The sequence below is a fragment of the Lissotriton vulgaris genome, chromosome 5 (assembly GCF_964263255.1).
Source record: "Lissotriton vulgaris chromosome 5, aLisVul1.2, whole genome shotgun sequence".
In the NCBI taxonomy this organism is placed as follows: Eukaryota; Metazoa; Chordata; class Amphibia; order Caudata; family Salamandridae; genus Lissotriton; species Lissotriton vulgaris.
The window spans coordinates 1,938,438,285-1,938,457,140 of record NC_141693.1 but is presented as its reverse complement, the minus strand read 5'-3'; the positions used below and the strand labels follow the sequence as shown (position 1 = coordinate 1,938,457,140).

General features: G+C 43.8%; 1 protein-coding gene across 2 annotated transcripts in view; it reads right to left on the bottom strand.

Annotated features, from left to right (window-relative positions):
* Positions 1-6,723: 6,723 nt before the first annotated feature.
* Positions 6,724-18,856, bottom strand: part of PRRT1 (proline rich transmembrane protein 1) — a 182,934-nt gene continuing 170,801 nt past the window's right edge. For both annotated transcript variants that reach the window (XM_086924595.1, XM_086924594.1), the window contains exon 4: positions 6,724-11,345. In XM_086924595.1, coding sequence (XP_086780721.1) covers positions 11,169-11,345 — 177 coding nt within the window. In that variant the 3' untranslated portion in view covers positions 6,724-11,168. The remainder of the gene's footprint in view (positions 11,346-18,856) is intronic.

The following is an 18,856-nucleotide window of genomic DNA, read 5'->3' as shown; positions in this document are numbered from 1 at the left end:
GGCTTGCCTTAGGCGTGCCATCAGCGCGCCAGCGGCGCGGCCGTGCAGGGTCCGGCAAATATGGGGAGGTGGGACGGAGGAGCAGCTGGGAGGCAGGAGAAGCGTATGGGCAGTGGTCAGAGGGGCGGGCCGTAGGGGACACAGCGGCGGGGGAGACGAGTGGCACAGAAGGCAAAAATGGGGCACAGGAGGGGGAAAACAGTGGCACAGAAGGCAAAAAACGGGGCAAGAGGAGGGGGAAACAGTGGCACAGAAGGCAAAAAACGGGACACAAGAGGGGGAAAACAGTGGCACAGAAGGCAAAACACGGGGCACAACAAGGGGGTAAACAGTGGCACAGAAGGCAATAAAAATGGGGCACCAAAACGGAAGAAACACACTTACCAGCGAGACCTCAGCAGCGGCAGGGGCACACAGGCAGAGCTGTGCGGAGGGGGAGCACAGCTCCTGGAAGGGTCAAGGGTCGCTGTCCTCACTGCGCTGCGTCCGTCCTATATGGGGAGGTGGGAGGGAGCAGCGAATGGGCAGTGGGCAGTCAAGGGGGTGGGGCCGCAGGGGACACAGCGGCTGGGGAAACGAGTGGCACAGAAGGCAAAAATGTGGCACAGGAGGGGGAAAACAGTGGCACAGAAGGCAAAACAGGGGGCACAAGAGGGGGCAAAACAGTGGCACAGAAGGCAAAAAACGGGGCATAAGTGTGCGCAAAATAGTGGCACAGAAGGCAAAAAAACTGGGGACAAGGAGGGGGAAAACAGTGGCACAGAAGGCAAAAAAAAGGGAAAAAGAAGGGGGAAAACAGTGGTACAGAAGGCAGAAAACGGGGTACAAGAGGGGGCAAAACAGTGGCACAGAAGGCAAAAAAACGGGGGACAAGGAGGGGGAAAAGAGAAGCACAGAAGGCAAAAAACTGGGCACACGAGGTGGCAAAACAGTGGCATATTTAAAAGCAATTACAGACATGGTGGTCTGCTGACCCCTCCAGGCCACCATCCTTATGATGGTCTTCAATCATAGGGAGTTGCAATTTGCCACTTACCTCATTAATCATCATCATCAATGAACTATGTTGGTTTGCTGTGCAATAAAAGTGCATAATACAAGATAATAAATATACCTAAAACATTATAATATCAATTTCAACTCATTGCAGTATAAATATGTCAAATAATCATTCTACATCAATTGTTAGAATGCTACCATAATACTCAGAAAAAGAACATGAAACAAAACCACAAGAAAAGTCCTTAAAAGTGGGCTCATTGAGGGTCCACTATGTCACAAGAATTATCAGAGTCATTGCCTAGTCTGTGGAGCACAGATATACTCATTGAGATAGATAAAATAAACTGTGCACTATGATAATAAAGTATCATTTGTAAAACATAAAACCTCAATATTATTTTGCTTATGGATTTCTTCTAGCAGTACTTGCCCTATTATTGACTACTTTATTTACTATGTTCATTTCTGCATTTGAACCTTATTTAAGTTTTTAAAGACCCTAAGAGTTCATTGGAACATTAAGAAGGCATAAAACAATTACATGCAAGTTAAGATCCTTTTAGAATTTAAAAACATTTGGTAATTAAAATGTGCAGTCATAAAACGTAATCCATTACTTTCTTATCGCCCAAACATAATATCAAAATCGAAAGCCATAGCTGCATAAGGCCTGGCTTTCAATTCCTACTTCCAGAGTTCATATGAGATCTCAGTCCCTTATCCTATGAGCCTTTTCCAAAACACATCATATAGAGAAAAGAAATCGGAATACTATTGCATGATGGGAACCATATTTCAGAACTCTGAGCGCCTCGAGGTGGTTAGACATCCATATGTTCCTACAGATCTACACTATCAAAGTTTGTCTTTCCCATCTATAAACGGGACAAAAGAAAAAAGTGTGTGCCTCAGTTTCTTCTGCTGCTCCACTGGTGGGACATTTCCGATCAGTTTCCCTTGCCCAGGCACTAGTAAAGGTGTGCAAGGGAGCAAACCATGCCGGAACTGCAAATATAGCCTCCTGGCTAGTGCTGGTTGAATCTCCTCCAGAAAATTCTCATATCTATAGACATATTTAATCTGTATAAAATTCCTAGTTAGGGTGCGTGTACTTGAACTCATCGTGAAAGAGGAAAGTCTTGAGTCCCTGTAACAAGTACAACCAGTTTCTTCCTGGAGATCACAGAAGAGACTACTAAAGGGTTTTCCCATAGAGAAGACAATCCTATGCTAGTGATACTAACCCTGAGATGGGAAAACAGGGAAGACCTTTAGCCACTGCTATATCTAGAAGTTTTTCTAATGCTTGCCTATATGGGGTCAACTCAGGGGTCGACCAGATTCTCCTCCAAAAGAGGAGAAGTCTTAGGGCAATGACCTTTGAGATTTGAGTCAGCCCTAGGTCTAATTGGAGCGGAGTCAGGGAAGTACTAGGGGGAAGATTCACTAGGTCCCTAATACATTTTTTTTCTACAGATGCGATTTCTTGAGTAATTTTATGTTCCCATAGCTCTGCCTTCTAAGTAATGGCTCCCAGGGATTGGGTTTTGTAAATTTCCAACAGGGGGCTGAGAAGCTTTAAAGAAGATGACCTGTAAACCTCAGCCAGTCCACCTGTGTACGGTGCTAATTCCAACCTCTGTTTTCCTATGTGAAATCCCCAATAGATGTGCTCATTGAGAGTGATCCCCAGGTACTCAAAGATGGTGACCCTCTCCAATGGTATTCCATTCAGCACAGGAATGGTCCTGGAGGAGGGTGCAGAATTAAAAAACACAAGTTTTGTTTTAGCAGCGTTAATCTCGAGGCCCTGGCCAATACAAAAGGTATCGAAGCCATTGAGTATCCTTTGGATCCCCATGGGAGATTTTGAGAGAAGGAGGGTATCATCGGTGAACATCAGTGCTGGGATTTTGGTTGAGCAGATCTTAGGAGCGTTGTTGCCACGTACCCAGTTCAAGGTATAAACCAGCCCATTAATGTACAGACAAATGAGGGTAGGAGACACAGCTCTGTCGGACGCCTCTAGTTACTGGAAATGATTCAGAAGCTTTCCAAATTTCCCACATCGAATCTGTGCAAAGTTCTTCTCATGCAACCGCCTAAGAATATTACAGAGGTAAGTAGGGACCCCCATAATAGACATAACAGACCAGAGTTTAGTCTTGGGAACTAGGTCAAAGGCAGATTTTAGATCTACAAAGATAATGCAACAAACTACCACCTTCAAGCAGTAGAGGAGTAGGAGGCGGAATACCTGATTAATGGTGGAAGTTTGGTTTCTAAAACCTGCTTGTAAGGTACTGAGGGCATCGTGGGCTTCTATACACTCAGATCTAGGATAATCCTTGGAAAGACCTTCTGCATCACATCTATAAGGCTAATGGGCCTAGAATTTCCCGGTAAGAGCGGTGACCCTTTCTTGTGCACAGAGTTTATTTCAGCACCAGACCATGTTTCGGGGATAGGCACACCTCCCAGTCCAGCATTGAAGATAACTATAGCAAGTAGGGGCCCCACACTTCGAATTCTGAGAGATATAGATACCCAGGGATTTTTTCAATACCTTGCTGGGGGCTATCTTAGAAATGGTTTTGCATACTTCCTCAAGGGAGACAATAAGAGAGGTTTCGTTATCCCTTGTAGAATCCCAGTCCCAGTCTGATGTTTTCCGATCTGTATTTTTGTTCACCTCTTTCTCAGGGCGATCCTGGGCATCATAGTGAAAGGGGATAGGAGCACACTGCTGACACGTCTCAGCGTCATTACCTCGTTGTATCTTGGTCGATGTAGTACAATGTTTTGTGCTCAGTACAAAGTTCGAAATATTAATAAGCTAATGCCATACATTTGTAGCGAATCTCTAGACACAAGTTGCTCGACATGCTGCCACTCAATTTTTCAGGCACAATTCCACACCAGGCATGCAGAGGTTCCCAAGCTTGTCAGCTCAAGCGGCTCATGGGAGCATCTTGGTCGATGTAGTACAATGTTTCCAGGGCATCATAAAGAGAGCGGAAGTGGCCCTTCCAAACGTCGGCCACGATGTTTGGCTCTAGATTGTTTCTCCCTTTCTGGTTACCAAAGGTGACTATATTCCAAAATGCGCTAGGATCTTTGGATTTGAGTGCCTCTAAGAGAGACTCCGTTCAGCAATATCCCATTGTATTTTGGCCTGTTTAATAGCATCCTTGTACTGGCTCTAGCACTAGAAATCTGGGTTTTATCCTTAGATTTTATTGCAAGTACCAAGCTAGATTTAGCTTTTCTACAGTGCCCATTGTACCAAGTTCGAATGATCTGTTTGTGCTCTCCAGATCTTACTTCTTGATTAAAGAGGTCCCTCAGTGTGGATACGCAGCCTCAATGAGTCACACCATTTTCTTATGCCTGGTTTCTAGATTCAGTATCTCCATGCAGACACTCAAGTCTTCCTTAGTGGTCCTCATGATTTTATAAATGGTTGAAATAGAATTTGGGGACCCCTTTATTTCATCCTAGGTGATACGTCTCCATGACGTCGTCAGGCGAAGTCTAGGGTCAGATGGATCCCTTTTTTTCCATGTGTATACCCTACTTGGGATAGCAGATCTTATGCCAAGACATTATGATTGCTATCACTGCGTGTTATAATAGCAAAGTCTGAAACCAAGGCCCACATTTTTGTATCCACGAGGATATAATCAATTATGGACTCGGACCTGACCAGTTAAACTTAGGGTGGACGTGTTTGTCGGATGGTGTACGCCCATTACAAGCCTGAACTGACTGGTTCAGTGTAAGAGCATAAATCTGCAGTGCTAAAGGAGAACACGTAATGCCAAATGGTTCAAATTGGCAATTATAATCACCTCCTATAATCTTAAACTCGTGCCTAGGGAGGGAGGATAGCATGATTGATAGTCGCTCCACTACCGGGGATTCATGACCCCTACTGACAGCTCTTGAATATACATTAACCAAAGCAGATCTTTCAGAGGTGAATTCCAGAATGACACACAATAAGTCAGGGGGCCCAGTCTCAAACACCCTTGCCGAGCAACTTAGGTAGGTGACAATCCATATTGTCAAACCCCCTAAAGGTCTACCTCTCCCTCCAGTCAGAGCAGGTTTGGAGAAGGCAGCATAGCCAGAGCACCTTAATTCCTCCATAGACCAGGTTTCCTGGAATAGCACTAAGTCATAGTTGTCTATAAATGCCCCCCAGTCACAGCAATTTAACTTAGTCCTAAGCCCTACCATTTTCCAGGAATGCAATTTTAATGGTATTTGTCAGGGTTTTGACAATGTCAGAGCCCCGTCAACGTTTGGCTTTCGCTTATCTGCACAGGGCAGGCATCACTTATTCTTGGGGCCAAGGGCGCTGCTCGAGTCTGCAGCCCCCTGGTTCGCACCAGCCCTTACGGTCACCCTTCACCCCTTTTCTCTCTCTTCCATGCTAGGAAGACCCTCGTTTCAGAACAAGGTAACACAGGAGTTAGGTTAGGACTTCCATCTGGCCCTTCTCCACCCAAGATGCAACCCAACTGTGCTGCGGACAAGCTACTGACAGAAGATGCTCATTCTCAGGACAGGGTAGCACAGGAATTAGGTTAGGACGTCCGTCAGGCCCTTCTCCACCCATGATGCAACCCAGCTGTGCTACAGACAAAGCTACTATTTGTTCAACCCCGGTTTGATGACACACCCGACCTGGAGCATCAAGCTCTCTCAACAACCAATCCTGATGGAGATCTTCTTGTAGGGTCGTGAGAGTCATGGGCTCCACTGTATCCTCCACAGTATCAGGGAGTCAATCAACTTCATCTAAGGCCTCATATCTCTTGTATACAGGTACAGCATGATTGCGTGGCTCGTATGTATAAATTGGATGGGGGCGGAATTAGAAATACGGATCAAGGGGCGGACATTAGAATGATGGAATCTACCTGAAGGAAGTCTATAAAAAAGCCTAAAGGAAGAATAGACATAACTGAGTTCTGCTGCTGCTTGCATAGATCACAAGAAAATAAGTCCATTACCAATTGTGGATCCCTAAACTTGATGTCAATACAGGCCCCAAAATGGTCGTTAGGACTTTTCCCAATCCAGCAAACCCTGCGAGTTAAAATGATGTCCCCTGCTCTGGAAAGGGGAAGGTCTCTATTCCTCACGAGCCAGTCTAAACATTTATTTTTGATTTCCTCCTGTGATTCTTTTCGATTGCTATACAATTCTGGGACTCCAGTTTATACCGCAACATAGGGGCATGATGCAGGAGATAAGTTTATAATAGGTAGCTGGGGAACTGTTCGGGCACCCTGTGTAATTTACTAATAGAGCTATCAATTTGCCACTTACCTCATTAATATTCATGAGGTAGGTGGAATTGCGAAACACGACAGTTTTGAACTTTTAGAACCACATACAGTCTATTGATCTGCTCTTAAAATTCTTTACTGGGCGCAATTTGCAACCAGCTATTTGTAACTCTGGCCCTGGGACTGCAGCCTGAATGCAAAAACACACCCGAACCTCTGTCTGCAGCCTCCGTGAAAACTGTCAGGCCCTTCATCCAGAGATGTAAGCATACACAGGCAGAGCAAGACTTGCACCCATGATACCGACACACACACACATTCCCACACACACGTAAGTGAAAAAGGACATGCAACCTCCGTGCACACACGCAACCCACAGCTTGCTAACAAACAGATACGTGAATCTCAGGAAGATATATATGAATTCAAAATTTTATTTTTTTCGAGATTTTATTGTTTCATAGCAATAATTATCGTCATAATATATTATTCCAATCTTCATAAATACACATTACAAAGAAAAACCAGACAGCGCAAGAATAGACTTTGAAAGAAAAGCATAATAATGAGAATGAAGTAGAGATAAATACGTTTTCAGTCCTTGCTGTCCTTCGGAATCGATGTTTAAATACTGCTGGTTCTCAGTTTTCTTCTGAAAAGGCCCCTCTCTTTGTAGAGTTCTCTTACACTCAAGTACCGGGAGGCTGTCAGTAATAATTTGGGCACCTTGATACAGCACTTACCTTGTATCAACGCCAGACACCCAGAGGCTTCCCCTCTCCTACGCAAGAGGAAGGTGTCAACACCTCAACACTTAGAGCTCTACCTGAGCTACCATCAACACCCTGAGCTCCGGATGTCCTACCCTGGTGGAGGGTGTTAAAACCCTTGGCACTCACAGATCTCTGTGCCCTACCTACACTGGAGGAGTGTGTCTACACTAGAAGGGTGAATCAACACCCAGAGTTTCCCCTTTACTGCACAAGAGGGCTATTCCAACAACTGAACAGCCAGAGCTCTCCCTCTCCTACAATAGTACAGATCGATGTCTGTGTCTCACTTGTGTCTACGCCGGAGGAGTGTGTCTACACTGCAGAGGTGTGCCAACTCCTCTAGCATCCAGAGAGCCTTCGTCCTACAGACGTCTCTATGTCCCACACTGGGGCAGCACCTCTATCCATGTCATCTCAGAGTCTGGAAGAGGCTGTCTTTATCGCTCTCATACACCGCTCCTCTATTCCCCTGCAGAGCGTTTATTTGTTCCTCTCTATGACTGACTTTCTTCTTCCTACAAAAGCATCAGCCTAACAAAATCCAAATCCCCAGTGTAGTAGATTTACAACACAATTCTACTGATCAACAAAAAATCCACATTGTTTCAAGAAACAAGGGTACTACACTTCCTGTCCAGGCTTCCTATCGTCAAAAAAAGGATTCTGCAATAAATCATGGCCGTCCTCCATACAAGAGGGGCTTTGGCACAAGTCTTTTCAATTTCTTTGGCTAAATCCCTGGTTGGTAACAAAACTTGCGAAGTTGATTATTTGGCTACATCAGAGAGATTGCTTTGGGGAATTATGCACATATGGACATCCATCCATGCCATGAAGAACAGGATATTGAGCGAGCTGTCTGTCTCTCATGGGCCTAATAGGAAAGGGCAGATGTCAAGTTCTCAAACATGAGCGGTCCATCTATGTCATGGGGAGTTTTAAACATAGCAGACGTGTCATGGATAGTAGCGATGCTGGGAACCTCTATTTATGGGCCCGATTTAGAACATGGCTGCAAGGAAGCACCTTGGAGAAACAGCTGTTGGCCGGTGTTCCCGGACCCACAATTACACAGTCTGCAAACCCCATACCCAGTGAATCAAGGTTCTGAGACACAGGGCCCAATTTGACCAGATGAAATAAGACACCAACGGAAAGGTTGTGGCAAAGCTCCAGCTATGGGAATGAGCACAGCCCACCCACTCTAGTACCCTGCAGCAACAGCCCTGGGCATTGGCAGATCCCAGGGATGGCTTCACCCTACAACCCCTCATTCTGCAAGCAGGAACTGTAGCAGGCCTTACACAGAGCTCCGAGGCACACAGGGTCTCCAAGGGCAGGCAGGACAGGACAGAGAGTAGCCAACACCCCCAGGTGGTAACTGGGTGAGGATTTGGGCCCAGTATTCATCCGTGAAAAGTGAAAAAACAGTATGTCTGGGACAGCATACTATCCCTTATTCTTAGAGCAATAACTCAGAATACCCATATTTAGGTATTTGAAACTGGGCGGAAACAGTAATTCCATCCACACTGTATTTCTACACACAAATTTGCCTCACTTGTAATCAGGCCCTTATTTGTAAGTTGTGCTGCTGTGAGGGGTGTCCCTTCCGCTATATTTCAAGTGCTTTATAGTCAATGGCACACTAAATATTTGGACTAAGTACCCTGTCCACCAAACTCTAATAAGGCCCATAGTCATTAGAAAAGCTAACCTTTGTCTTGAGCTCTTGAGGTTTTAGGATCTTGGTGCATGTAATGGATGTCTGGAACAAGCCAGGCCAATGTAACCAGAGATAGTGGTTTAAGATGAATTCCTTTCATGTTAAAGGATGCTATGCAGGCACTGTTTATAAAACCCCTGTAATGCTCAGAAATGTATTTAATCACGTAGGCCTTGGATAGTAAGATTGTTGTATCTAGTTTAATTGAAAAATGTATCAATGTTAGGGGAACTTTGTGATCAATTTACTCTTTCTTGCCTTTAACACTGAAAGCTTTGCCTATGTCATGGTGCCCCAAGAGTGAGGAACTTAAGTCTGGCATGGGACCTAGGGCTTTGACCGGGATGTCTGTACAACGGAATTTTCCTTTGTCAACATGCTGACCACATGCAAAGAGCAAGTATGCTGGGATTTTTTTCCTGTGGCTTGGTGACCTATGTCATTAGAAGGTCTGATGTTAGCACTAATATATTCTGGGTTGTAGGAGTTGCACTTTGTCAAGGTATCATCTTACATTTGGAAGAATTATACATGCCTGGGAAAACTTTGGTCGTGCCAACAGACTGGCCTGTATAATTGACTTTGGGACCTTGCATGATTTACCTGTGCATTTGAGATTTGTGCTGTTGGGATGTCGCACTGTGTCATAATGGAGAAGTGGGATTTCAAACATTCGCAACTGGAAGGGCTTTATCTTGAGGAGTTTGCTCTGTGCCAAACTGGTTTTTAGATGGTGCGTGATATCTTTGTGTAGACATTTGTCAATGAAAGGTCATTGCAAGGCATAAAGACCTGTGACTGGCCTATTGCACGTCATTATCATGGGTCAAATCCTGTGACATAGAGGCTTGAAATGTCAGTAGCTTTATCCTGGAAGACTTGACTGTGCCACAGATACTTAGAGGAGTTTGGAGGACGTGTTGTTGAGATTCAAGTTATGTCGACATCATGGATGAGTAGTATATTTGGGGTATTCTCTGTCGTACAAACCTGATTCCTGCTGAACTCTGTCTTTCAAAGAAGCAAGAGGCTCTGGGACATTGTGGAGATCTATTCATCTCTTGGTTAGGGATGGCTGTACCAGTGCATCTCAGACCTCGACATCCTCTTTGGCCAGCTGAAAGACTACCCACAGCACATTACAGAACCACTTCCTGACGGCCATGGTGAAGAGTTGGTAGAAGGAAAATCCCGGTGTCTGTACATAAATAACTGGAATTCAAAGGCTTCTTGACACTGCTTCTTACAGAGCACAATCCATTTCTCCATGAACAGTTGCGATTACGAGGCCCAACTGCTCCAGCAAACTGGTGTGGTAACTGTAAATCCTCAATTTAGGCAAATTGTTCAAAAGTATTATTGCAGGTGGGTAGAAAATCTCTCACCCCTCAATACCTCCTGAGAATGCAAACCCAAGAAAGCAGTTCTTACTTTTTTCATTATAACATTAGAGCTCCATCAGAATTGATTTGAAGATTTTTAGCTAAACAAGTTTAAAATGTTGCTTCAAAAATACAATGTTTGGCCTTATTGTTATCAAACTGTTCTTAAGGGAATACTCCCACCAAACCCTCCAAACTAGAATCAGAATAGTGTACTTTGCTTGATTTGTGCTTTTTATATGGATTTAGGAGTTTCGATCTTCAGGCTAATCTCTTCAAATGAGCAAACTGGCCAATTAGCCAACCAATGACTTCTTCATACTGTTGTTTAGAACTCCTCACTCCTTTACTTTTTAACAGCTGTACCCTCCTCAACAGAACTTCCCAGCTCGAATTGCTGCAGTAGAGTATGGTGGGTTGTAGAACACGTACCTCGTTGTTCAGGCCAAAGGAGAAGTGATGTGAAAGGAAAAGAAGGGAGCTGGATAGGAGATCAGCTACATTTTTTCTACTCCACAGCTAGGCTGTAGGTCACTAACCTCTGCGGGCAGAGAATAAATACTTCACGTACAACCAAACAGACTGTGAGGGAAGATTATTCCGATGAGAGAAATGAACAATAGAAAATTGATTCATATTTTGAACTAAAAGGACGTATTCTTCTCTCCCCTCAGCTGTCCCCAAAACACTTAGAAATTGTCTTTTCAAGCTAATACTAAAGATATAATAATAGTAATAATTATAATATAATAATAGTAATAATAATTATAATAATAGTGATAATAATACTTCTTAATCACAGGCATCCATTGCATTGTGCCTTAAAGAAGAGGACCAAAGAGCAGAAGGGTCGAGCGTTGAGGAGAACTTAGTAAACAGGTCCATTAGAAACCATGTAGATAGTAGGAGAGTTTTGGAGGTGAGAAATTTCCCTGTGAGATTCTGGAGACAAGGGTGGGGCCCTAATGTCCCTGACATCCTGCAGCTAGGGATCAAACTCGACGTCATGGTGCTGAGCTGCAATAATGATGACCACGGCCAGTATGGTGCAAAGAACCATGGCTGCGATGCCGACGGCCAGGCTGATGAAAGAGAAGTTGCGAGCCTCACGGGAGGCAATCTCAGCGGATATGATGTCTCCACGGGCAATGGCTGTTCTCACCTACGATAAAAAAAAAACAGTTACATGATGGACTACAAACTACTATTCACTACTTACGTTCTTGTGCAGAGCCGGACAGAGCAAAGTTTCAGTTTATGGAACTCTGCTCCGCCCGATGTTTCTGCACCAAGTTTTCCTGCGAGCAAGAAAACAGGATACAATTTTATTACTAAGAAAGAAATCGCTTCAAGTTTCGGATGCAATAGCAACCAGTTCTTGTCCCCGACCCAACTTGAATCATTCCCCGTCACTGAAGTGGAAGTCCCAAAGTATAACTAGAAAGCAGTAGAGTGTAACACGTAGCCTAGAAGAGCTAGAAACATTCACATCAGTATCTTATCCACATCACATCAGTAACCTATCCACATCATTTAATAAGAACAAACTCTATCACCCTCTAGAGTCTAGAACATTCCCTTCGGATTCTTCACTCCCCCAGATTTTCAAGCACTATACTGTTGTTTTTATCACAACTAAGAATAAGGAACGCCTGACAGGGAAGAGGGCAAGTTGCATGTGAATGAATGAAAGATACCAATACTGGAGAACTACATTTACACATAACTTATTTTCTTCTCCATTATTGGATCTTTCATTAATTCACATGCGTGAATCAGAATAGCAAGCTGTTAAAACACATGCACAATAATTCTTGGGTACTCTAACTGATAGTGATACTCTTGATTCTTGTTTCTGATATATATTAATTGTTTTTACCATACTTAATTTATTTGTCTGATTCTGGCGGGCTACCTTTGTTACAGATGTCTCTTTTACAACGTATGCTTGCCTACTATATTTTGATTGTTTTATCCTATATCAATTGTATCACTGACACTTGTATTGTGTATCTTCATTTGTTTTTTCATAATAATAAAATTCTTTGAAATGAAAAAAATAAAAACACATGCACAATAATGATCACTATGACAAAATAGGGAATGGTAGAAAAATAAAATAACCAAAGGCTCAGCTTGTTGGAATAAATGCTTGACCCACAGGTGCTGACTCCAGGCAGTAGTGTTGTGTAAACATGTGTTTGTTCTTCCATGTTGCCACGCTACAGATGACTTCAAGATATACGCCAGCGAAAAGAGAGGTTGTCGTACAGTTACCTCTGGTAGAGTGTGCTACTACCTTGGCTGACAAAGGTCTTCAACTCTTTTGGCGACAAAACTGGACAGCAACTGAAATCCATCAAACTATACTTGGCTTGGAAAGTGGAAAACCCTTATGGTGGTTATCATATGCAACCAGCAACTGCTCCGATTTCCTGAATTGTCTTGTTCGGTGTAAATAGAATTTCAGGCATCTTTTAACATCGAATGTATGTAAAGATCTTTCTGTTGTATCCTGTGTATTCTGAAAGAATGTAATCAGGACAATTGGTTCATTTAACGCCTTAACCTCGGCGGCAATTCCGCTGCGGTGCGGGCGCTCAGATGAGTGGGCGGGGCTGCGTCGGCCGTTGGCAGCACTGGGAAAAGAGAGCTCCCGTCGGCCAACTGCCGACGGGAGCACGGAAGGGGTTAAATGAAAATCAGCAAGAACTTTAGAGATGAATCTAGGATTGGTTCATAAACTCACACTAGCTTTGTGAATGGGAGCCTTCTTATGTTGGGAGAGCACTGTATTGAGCTGTCAAGATGGAGGAGGCTGCTTTATTCAATCAATCAATCAATCAATCAATGATCTTGTGGGCCTCAAGGTGCTGAGGGGGGGTTGGATCTGCTGTTCAGTTGATGAGCCAGGTCTTGAGGTCCATCCTGAATTGGAGTAGCGATTGTGATTGCCTGAGGTGCAGAGGCAGTGATTTCCAGGTCTTTGCAGCGAGCTAGGAGAAGGAGCTTCCTCCAGCTGTGGTCTTGTGGATCTGTGAGATAGTGGCCAGGGCCAGTTGGGCAGAGTGGATATGTATGTATGTATGTATGTATTGGCATTTATATAGCGCACTACTTACCCGTAGGGTCCCAAGGCGCTTCGACCGCTGCGAAACCCTTCCTGGCTTCCCTGAGAGATGGTCCCTTAATGGTTATCTCCAGGGTGAGACCAGGCATCCCCGGCGGTCTGGTGGGGCCGTTAGTGAAGATGAGGCAAGCTAATGCCCAGAGTTGCCGAGTGTGATCGCTGATCAGAGTGGGCACCGAGGCGAGAGAATTATCGAGTCCGCTGACCCTGGTCCAGAAACCTGCCGCGCCGGGAATCGAACCCTGGTCCCGGGCCGTCCTCTGCTCTCGGGTCTGCCGCCTCTAACCAGTGAGCCACACTACTTCACTATGTCTGGTGGGAGTGTAGAAGGAGAGGCGGTGATTGAGGTATGCTTGTCCGCTGTTGTGCAGGGCTTTGAAGGCGTGCATGAGGAGCTTCAAGGTAATCCTTTTGTTGATAGGTAGCCAGTAGAGGTCTCTCAATTGGCTGGTGATGTGGCTGCGGCGTGGGATGTTCAGGGTGAGTCTGGCGGAGGAGCTCTGGATATTCTGCAGGTTCTTTTGAAGTTTCTGGGTGGTGCCATCGTAAAGTGAGTTGCCATAATCGAGTCTGCTGCTGACGAGCACATGGGGGAATGTTTTCCTGGTCTGAGTGGGGATCCACTTGAGGATCTTACGAAGCAGGCAGAGCATGTGGAAGCAGGAGGATGAAACGCGTTGATTTGGCGGTTCATTTAGATTGAGGAGTCCAGGATGATGTTGAGGTTCTGTGATTGGTCAGTGGGTGTGGGGAGGGAAGACTCAGGAAAGACCCATCATAAATGGTTTGGCAATCCTACTAGACCATAAATATGGTGAACCAGACAATTTTCTAAATCTTGAATTTGTAGCTCAGGGCACTTTAACTGAAGAATGAACCTAACCTAACTTTGCTAAGTGCAGTACATAGGGAATATGTTTCAGAGGAGCTGACATAAGGCACATTTTTATTTTTAGCATCACAAACAGAAACGCTTCCATTTAGGCTTTTATGTTGTGTTGGTAGAAACAGCTCTAGCTTTCACAACCATTTCTCTAGAGACGTGGAATGAACAAGCTTGGAAACTCATAGTATTCTGCATCCAGGCTGAGAAGTGCAAGGATGTCGGGTGCGTATGAAGTACCTGGTGTGGTACTTTGTCAATAAAGTGTGTACAAGTTTCAGTCGATTAAGTTTTCAGAGAACAAATGTTGTCTGGGATATTTGAGGTTGATTAAAATTATTCAGCACTGTACTTTCTTCAATCTTGCTGAGAAGTCTTGGGAGCAATGGGTTCCAGGGAATAGAGTAGGCAAAGATCCCAGACCATCTGATCGAAAAACACGTTCCCCAACGACCCAGGCTGTGGGTGCCAACTTGTGTAGAACCAGCATTTATGATTTTGCTGAGTCGTAAACAGATCTAGATTTTACCTACCCTTAAGATTGATGTGTTGCCTACAATTTCTTAATTGAGCTCCCATTCATGACAGAGGTTGTTGGTTCTGCTGCACTTATCTGCTATAACATTGCTTGTTCCTAGAACATGCTCCACTTTGATCGTTACTTTGTGCTGCAGACCCCACTTCCAAATATCTAGGAACCTCTGGGCAGAGCTTGAAATGTTGTACCTCGCCTTGCTTGTTGATATAAGCATGTGGTATTCAATGTGCGGATTAATACTGATGATCCTTTTATCCTGGGTAGAGAAGACTGCACAGTTAATGCCATAGCCCTGAGTTTCAATACATTTGTATGTAGTTTCATATGATGCAGATCCATTTCCGACAGATTCTTACATCCTGTAAGTGAGCCTTTCACCCTTCCTGGAAGCGTCTCTTTAAACAATAAAATTGGCTATCTGAGGTAGGATACTTAATCCTGTTGACATGTTTAGGTCTTTCGTCCACCACGGTAGAGAAACTCTTATGTTCGAAGTGATTTGGATTATATTGTTGAATTAGCCTTGAGTTTGAAGCCATTGTTTGTCTAACTCTTCCTGTAAAGACCGCATTCTGAGATGGCAAAATGGGACCAGAGAAATGCAAGACCTCATCATCCATATAGGCAACCTGAAACAGACTTTCTTTTCAGTAATTTTGTGCTAGGAGACTGACCCTGGATTGCCTTTCCTCTGTCAAGTATCCTTGGTTTTGAATTGTATCCAGAACTGTTCCTACGAAAATTATCTTTCTTGATGGACTGAGCAACAGCGTTTGTGGATTGAGAGTAGGGCCCACTTTGCTGAATAGTGTCAGACAGGCTCTTGTTCCCTTTCGTTGCCTGTCGATCAGTTGGCACTTTTATCAATCAATAGTCGAGGTAAGGGAATACCTGAAATCCTTTCTGTCTTAGATGAGCTGCTACTGGAGTTTGGCATTTTCTAAAAATGCAGTGAGCTGATTTCAGAACCAAAAGCGAGAACTTTGAATTGGTAATGGTGCTGGCCACCCTGAATCATACGTTCTTGCAGTGAATTTGGTGACCTGAAATATGGAATCAGAATCGTGGAGCTTCAATGTTGTCATATAATCTCCATGAATGAAAAAGTGAAGGATGTCTCGAAGAGTAACCATGGCAAATAATTGCTTTCTTTTGATTAATTTCCATGGATCCAAAATGAGTCACCATTCTCCTCTTTTCTTTCTTATCAAAAATAACCAGGAATAGAAACCCATTCCTTTCTGGCTATGGGGTACTCTTTCTATTGCTCCCTTAAGCACCATGGTTACCATTTCCCACTGAAGCAAGTGAAGATGAGGTGGAGATGCTCCCCTTAAGGTAGTCTTTGAGGTATGGCTGTAGGTGATTAGATCCAAAACCCACCTGTCTGATGTTATTGATTTCCAATAGATGTAAATAAGTTGTGATCGGACACCCACTTGGTGCTGGGACTGAGAAAGTGTAACTGGCACAATCATTTTGCCACTGTTTTCAGCTAGTGTCCTGATATGGCTATGGATGACATCCTACTCTGTAAAAGAGCAGCCCTCTTCCTTCTGTTCCTCGAAAAGGCATTCCGCTCATTTGCAATATGCCTAATGATCTTGCTGTATCCATGCCTGTCACTTTCGCCTGTAGGGCATCGGCCATGTGTTTGCCAAATAATGGTTCCCCATCATATGGCATGCTCAAGATTTTACTTTGGACTTCTGGTCTGAATGAAGTGGCTTTCAGCCATGGCTGTCTGCAGACAACAGCCACTACTGATAGCTGACGAAAACCTGTTTATGCGATGTCTATAGCACGGTCTATCATCTCAGATGAAGGGATTTCACCTTTTTGTAAGATCTTTTTTGAGTCCACTTTTGCATGCTCAGGAAAGTGATCTATGTATGTAGCAAATGTATGACACATTTGTCTGCCATATCGACGAGAATATCCAACAAATTGTCAACTCTAACAGCAGTTGCCAACATGGTGGAAAAACATTTTGTTATGTTCTCCGACCACCGGACTTCTCTATTCGGCGATGCTGAAATGGGTGTGGACGGATTTTTGGAGCGGCATTGAGCTGTTTGCGCTATTACTGAGTCTGGTTTTGGATGGACTAATAAACATGATGCTGAGGAGGCCTCATTGGTTATGTTGGAGATACAGTCTTAGCAGGTTCTGGGAATCTTTTATGGCAATCCTGCAACATACTTTGTAAATCATTTACCAAAGTTATTGACACATGAACCATGCCTTCTTGGAGCTGGTGAGGAATATAATGTTGGTATTGGTGTAAATATTGAATAGGCCTTACAACATATTGTGCTCAAGAGGAATAATAATATTCTTCAAAGTATTCCTTTTCTTCTTCTTCCTGCTATTTGATATTTAGCTCAGAAGGACTATGTGCTGCTCTAAATGGTCCTTCGTCCACTGAATCTTCCTCATCCAAAACATGGTTTGGTGGGAGTGGTGAGACTTTCCTTGGCGATGTATGTTCAGGCTTTCTGTCTCAGAGTGCATTTTATTCCTCGCCGATTGTGTGGTCGAAGATAGCATTGATTATGCCATCAACGACATAATCAGAGCTTTAACCATCGGCAGAGTTACCATTTCCATTGTTGACTGCGTTGTTGGCGGTTTCTATGTTGACAATGCTACCGGTATAATAGTAGTTATCATAGATGTTACTCACGATGTTGTTGGCGTCTGTCGACAACTTTAGAGGTGGTTTGCTAGTTGCAGTTAACCACATGCGCGCTGCTCTTATTCTGCTTGTATGCTGACTTTTTAAAAAACGCACTTTACATGACGAGCTGGGCTCGTCATCAGTGTGCGAGGAGGCTACACCATGACGAGCCCAGCTCGTCATCAGCCTCGAAGGGGTTAAGGCAAATGTTTCGGTCAACAGCACTGAGAAAGGCTTCTTAAAATGTAATGGCAGATTTGGGGAAGGAGTGGTAGGGTGAGATATTATTTTCTCTGAGGAGACTTTCCCTTTTTATGTTTCTGAGAGAATTCACCTGTTGTCCTTTGCTCTCCTGATGACCCATGATATGTCTTTTTTTAATGCCTTCTTTGCTGATTCCAGGGGCATTTGATCTTTATGAGGCCTCATTTGTGTCTTTGAGAAATCCTCACCATCCTCCTTAGAAAGTGGAGCTTTAGATTTTAGTTTTTGGAGCCAAATAAGAAGCCTCCCAGTCCTTTAACGTATGTGAAGAATGGAGACAGTATATGCATTCCATGTGAGGATCTTCTGACGGGGGACTTTCCTTTCCACATATTCCACAAGGTCTGAAAAGTCCTTTTTGTGCTGATTCGGACATCCTGAATAGTCAGGTCTTTGGTTGATGTTAGGCTACAGTTGGAATTCTTGAAGATAAGGCCTTTATTTATGAAAATCGGAAACAAACTAAGCAGAGCTCATGGAGTTTCAATTCACATGCTGTGTGGGAGAAAATATGAGGGAGTAAAGCCTCTGAAGGAAGTGTTCTAGAGGGTGCTGCCACATGATTGGCTGGAGTTTAGTTCTTATTAAAGAATGTGAATAAGTTACTACAGTGAATGTTTCTAGGCTATGTGTTACACTGTATTGCTTTCTAATTATACTGTGGGACTCACGGGGAATGATTCAAGCGTTTGAATGTATGAAAGATCCAATGGTAACCCAAGTTAGCTTCTGAAAACAAACCAGCTCTTGGTGATGAAAAGGTAAATTAGACTCTGAGTAGGATGATACAGTTTTTCTACTGTACATTATAGGAAGATACTGCTTTTCTAGTGTATCTGGTAGTGTAGATCTAACAATTACAGGCTATTGTCCCGCACTTATCAATGTTACCCAGGAGGGATAATCAGCTCCTTAAAAGCGAAACACAGTGTTTAGGTTTAAGGAAACTGCTGGAAGCCTGGATCGCTGCATACAATTGATACTGAAGGTCAAACAGGTGCTGGAATTCACAAAGAGACTTTAGATACAAATGAGACTGTGGTCTTCATGTACATGAATACTGCTGACCACTTGGCTTGAATGTTGTATACCAGAATCTACTGACTGTTGGCGGGCAAAAGGAACTTTCAGTTTCTTAGGTGAGTGGAACCCCACAATTCAAGAATGGCTGTCTCTCA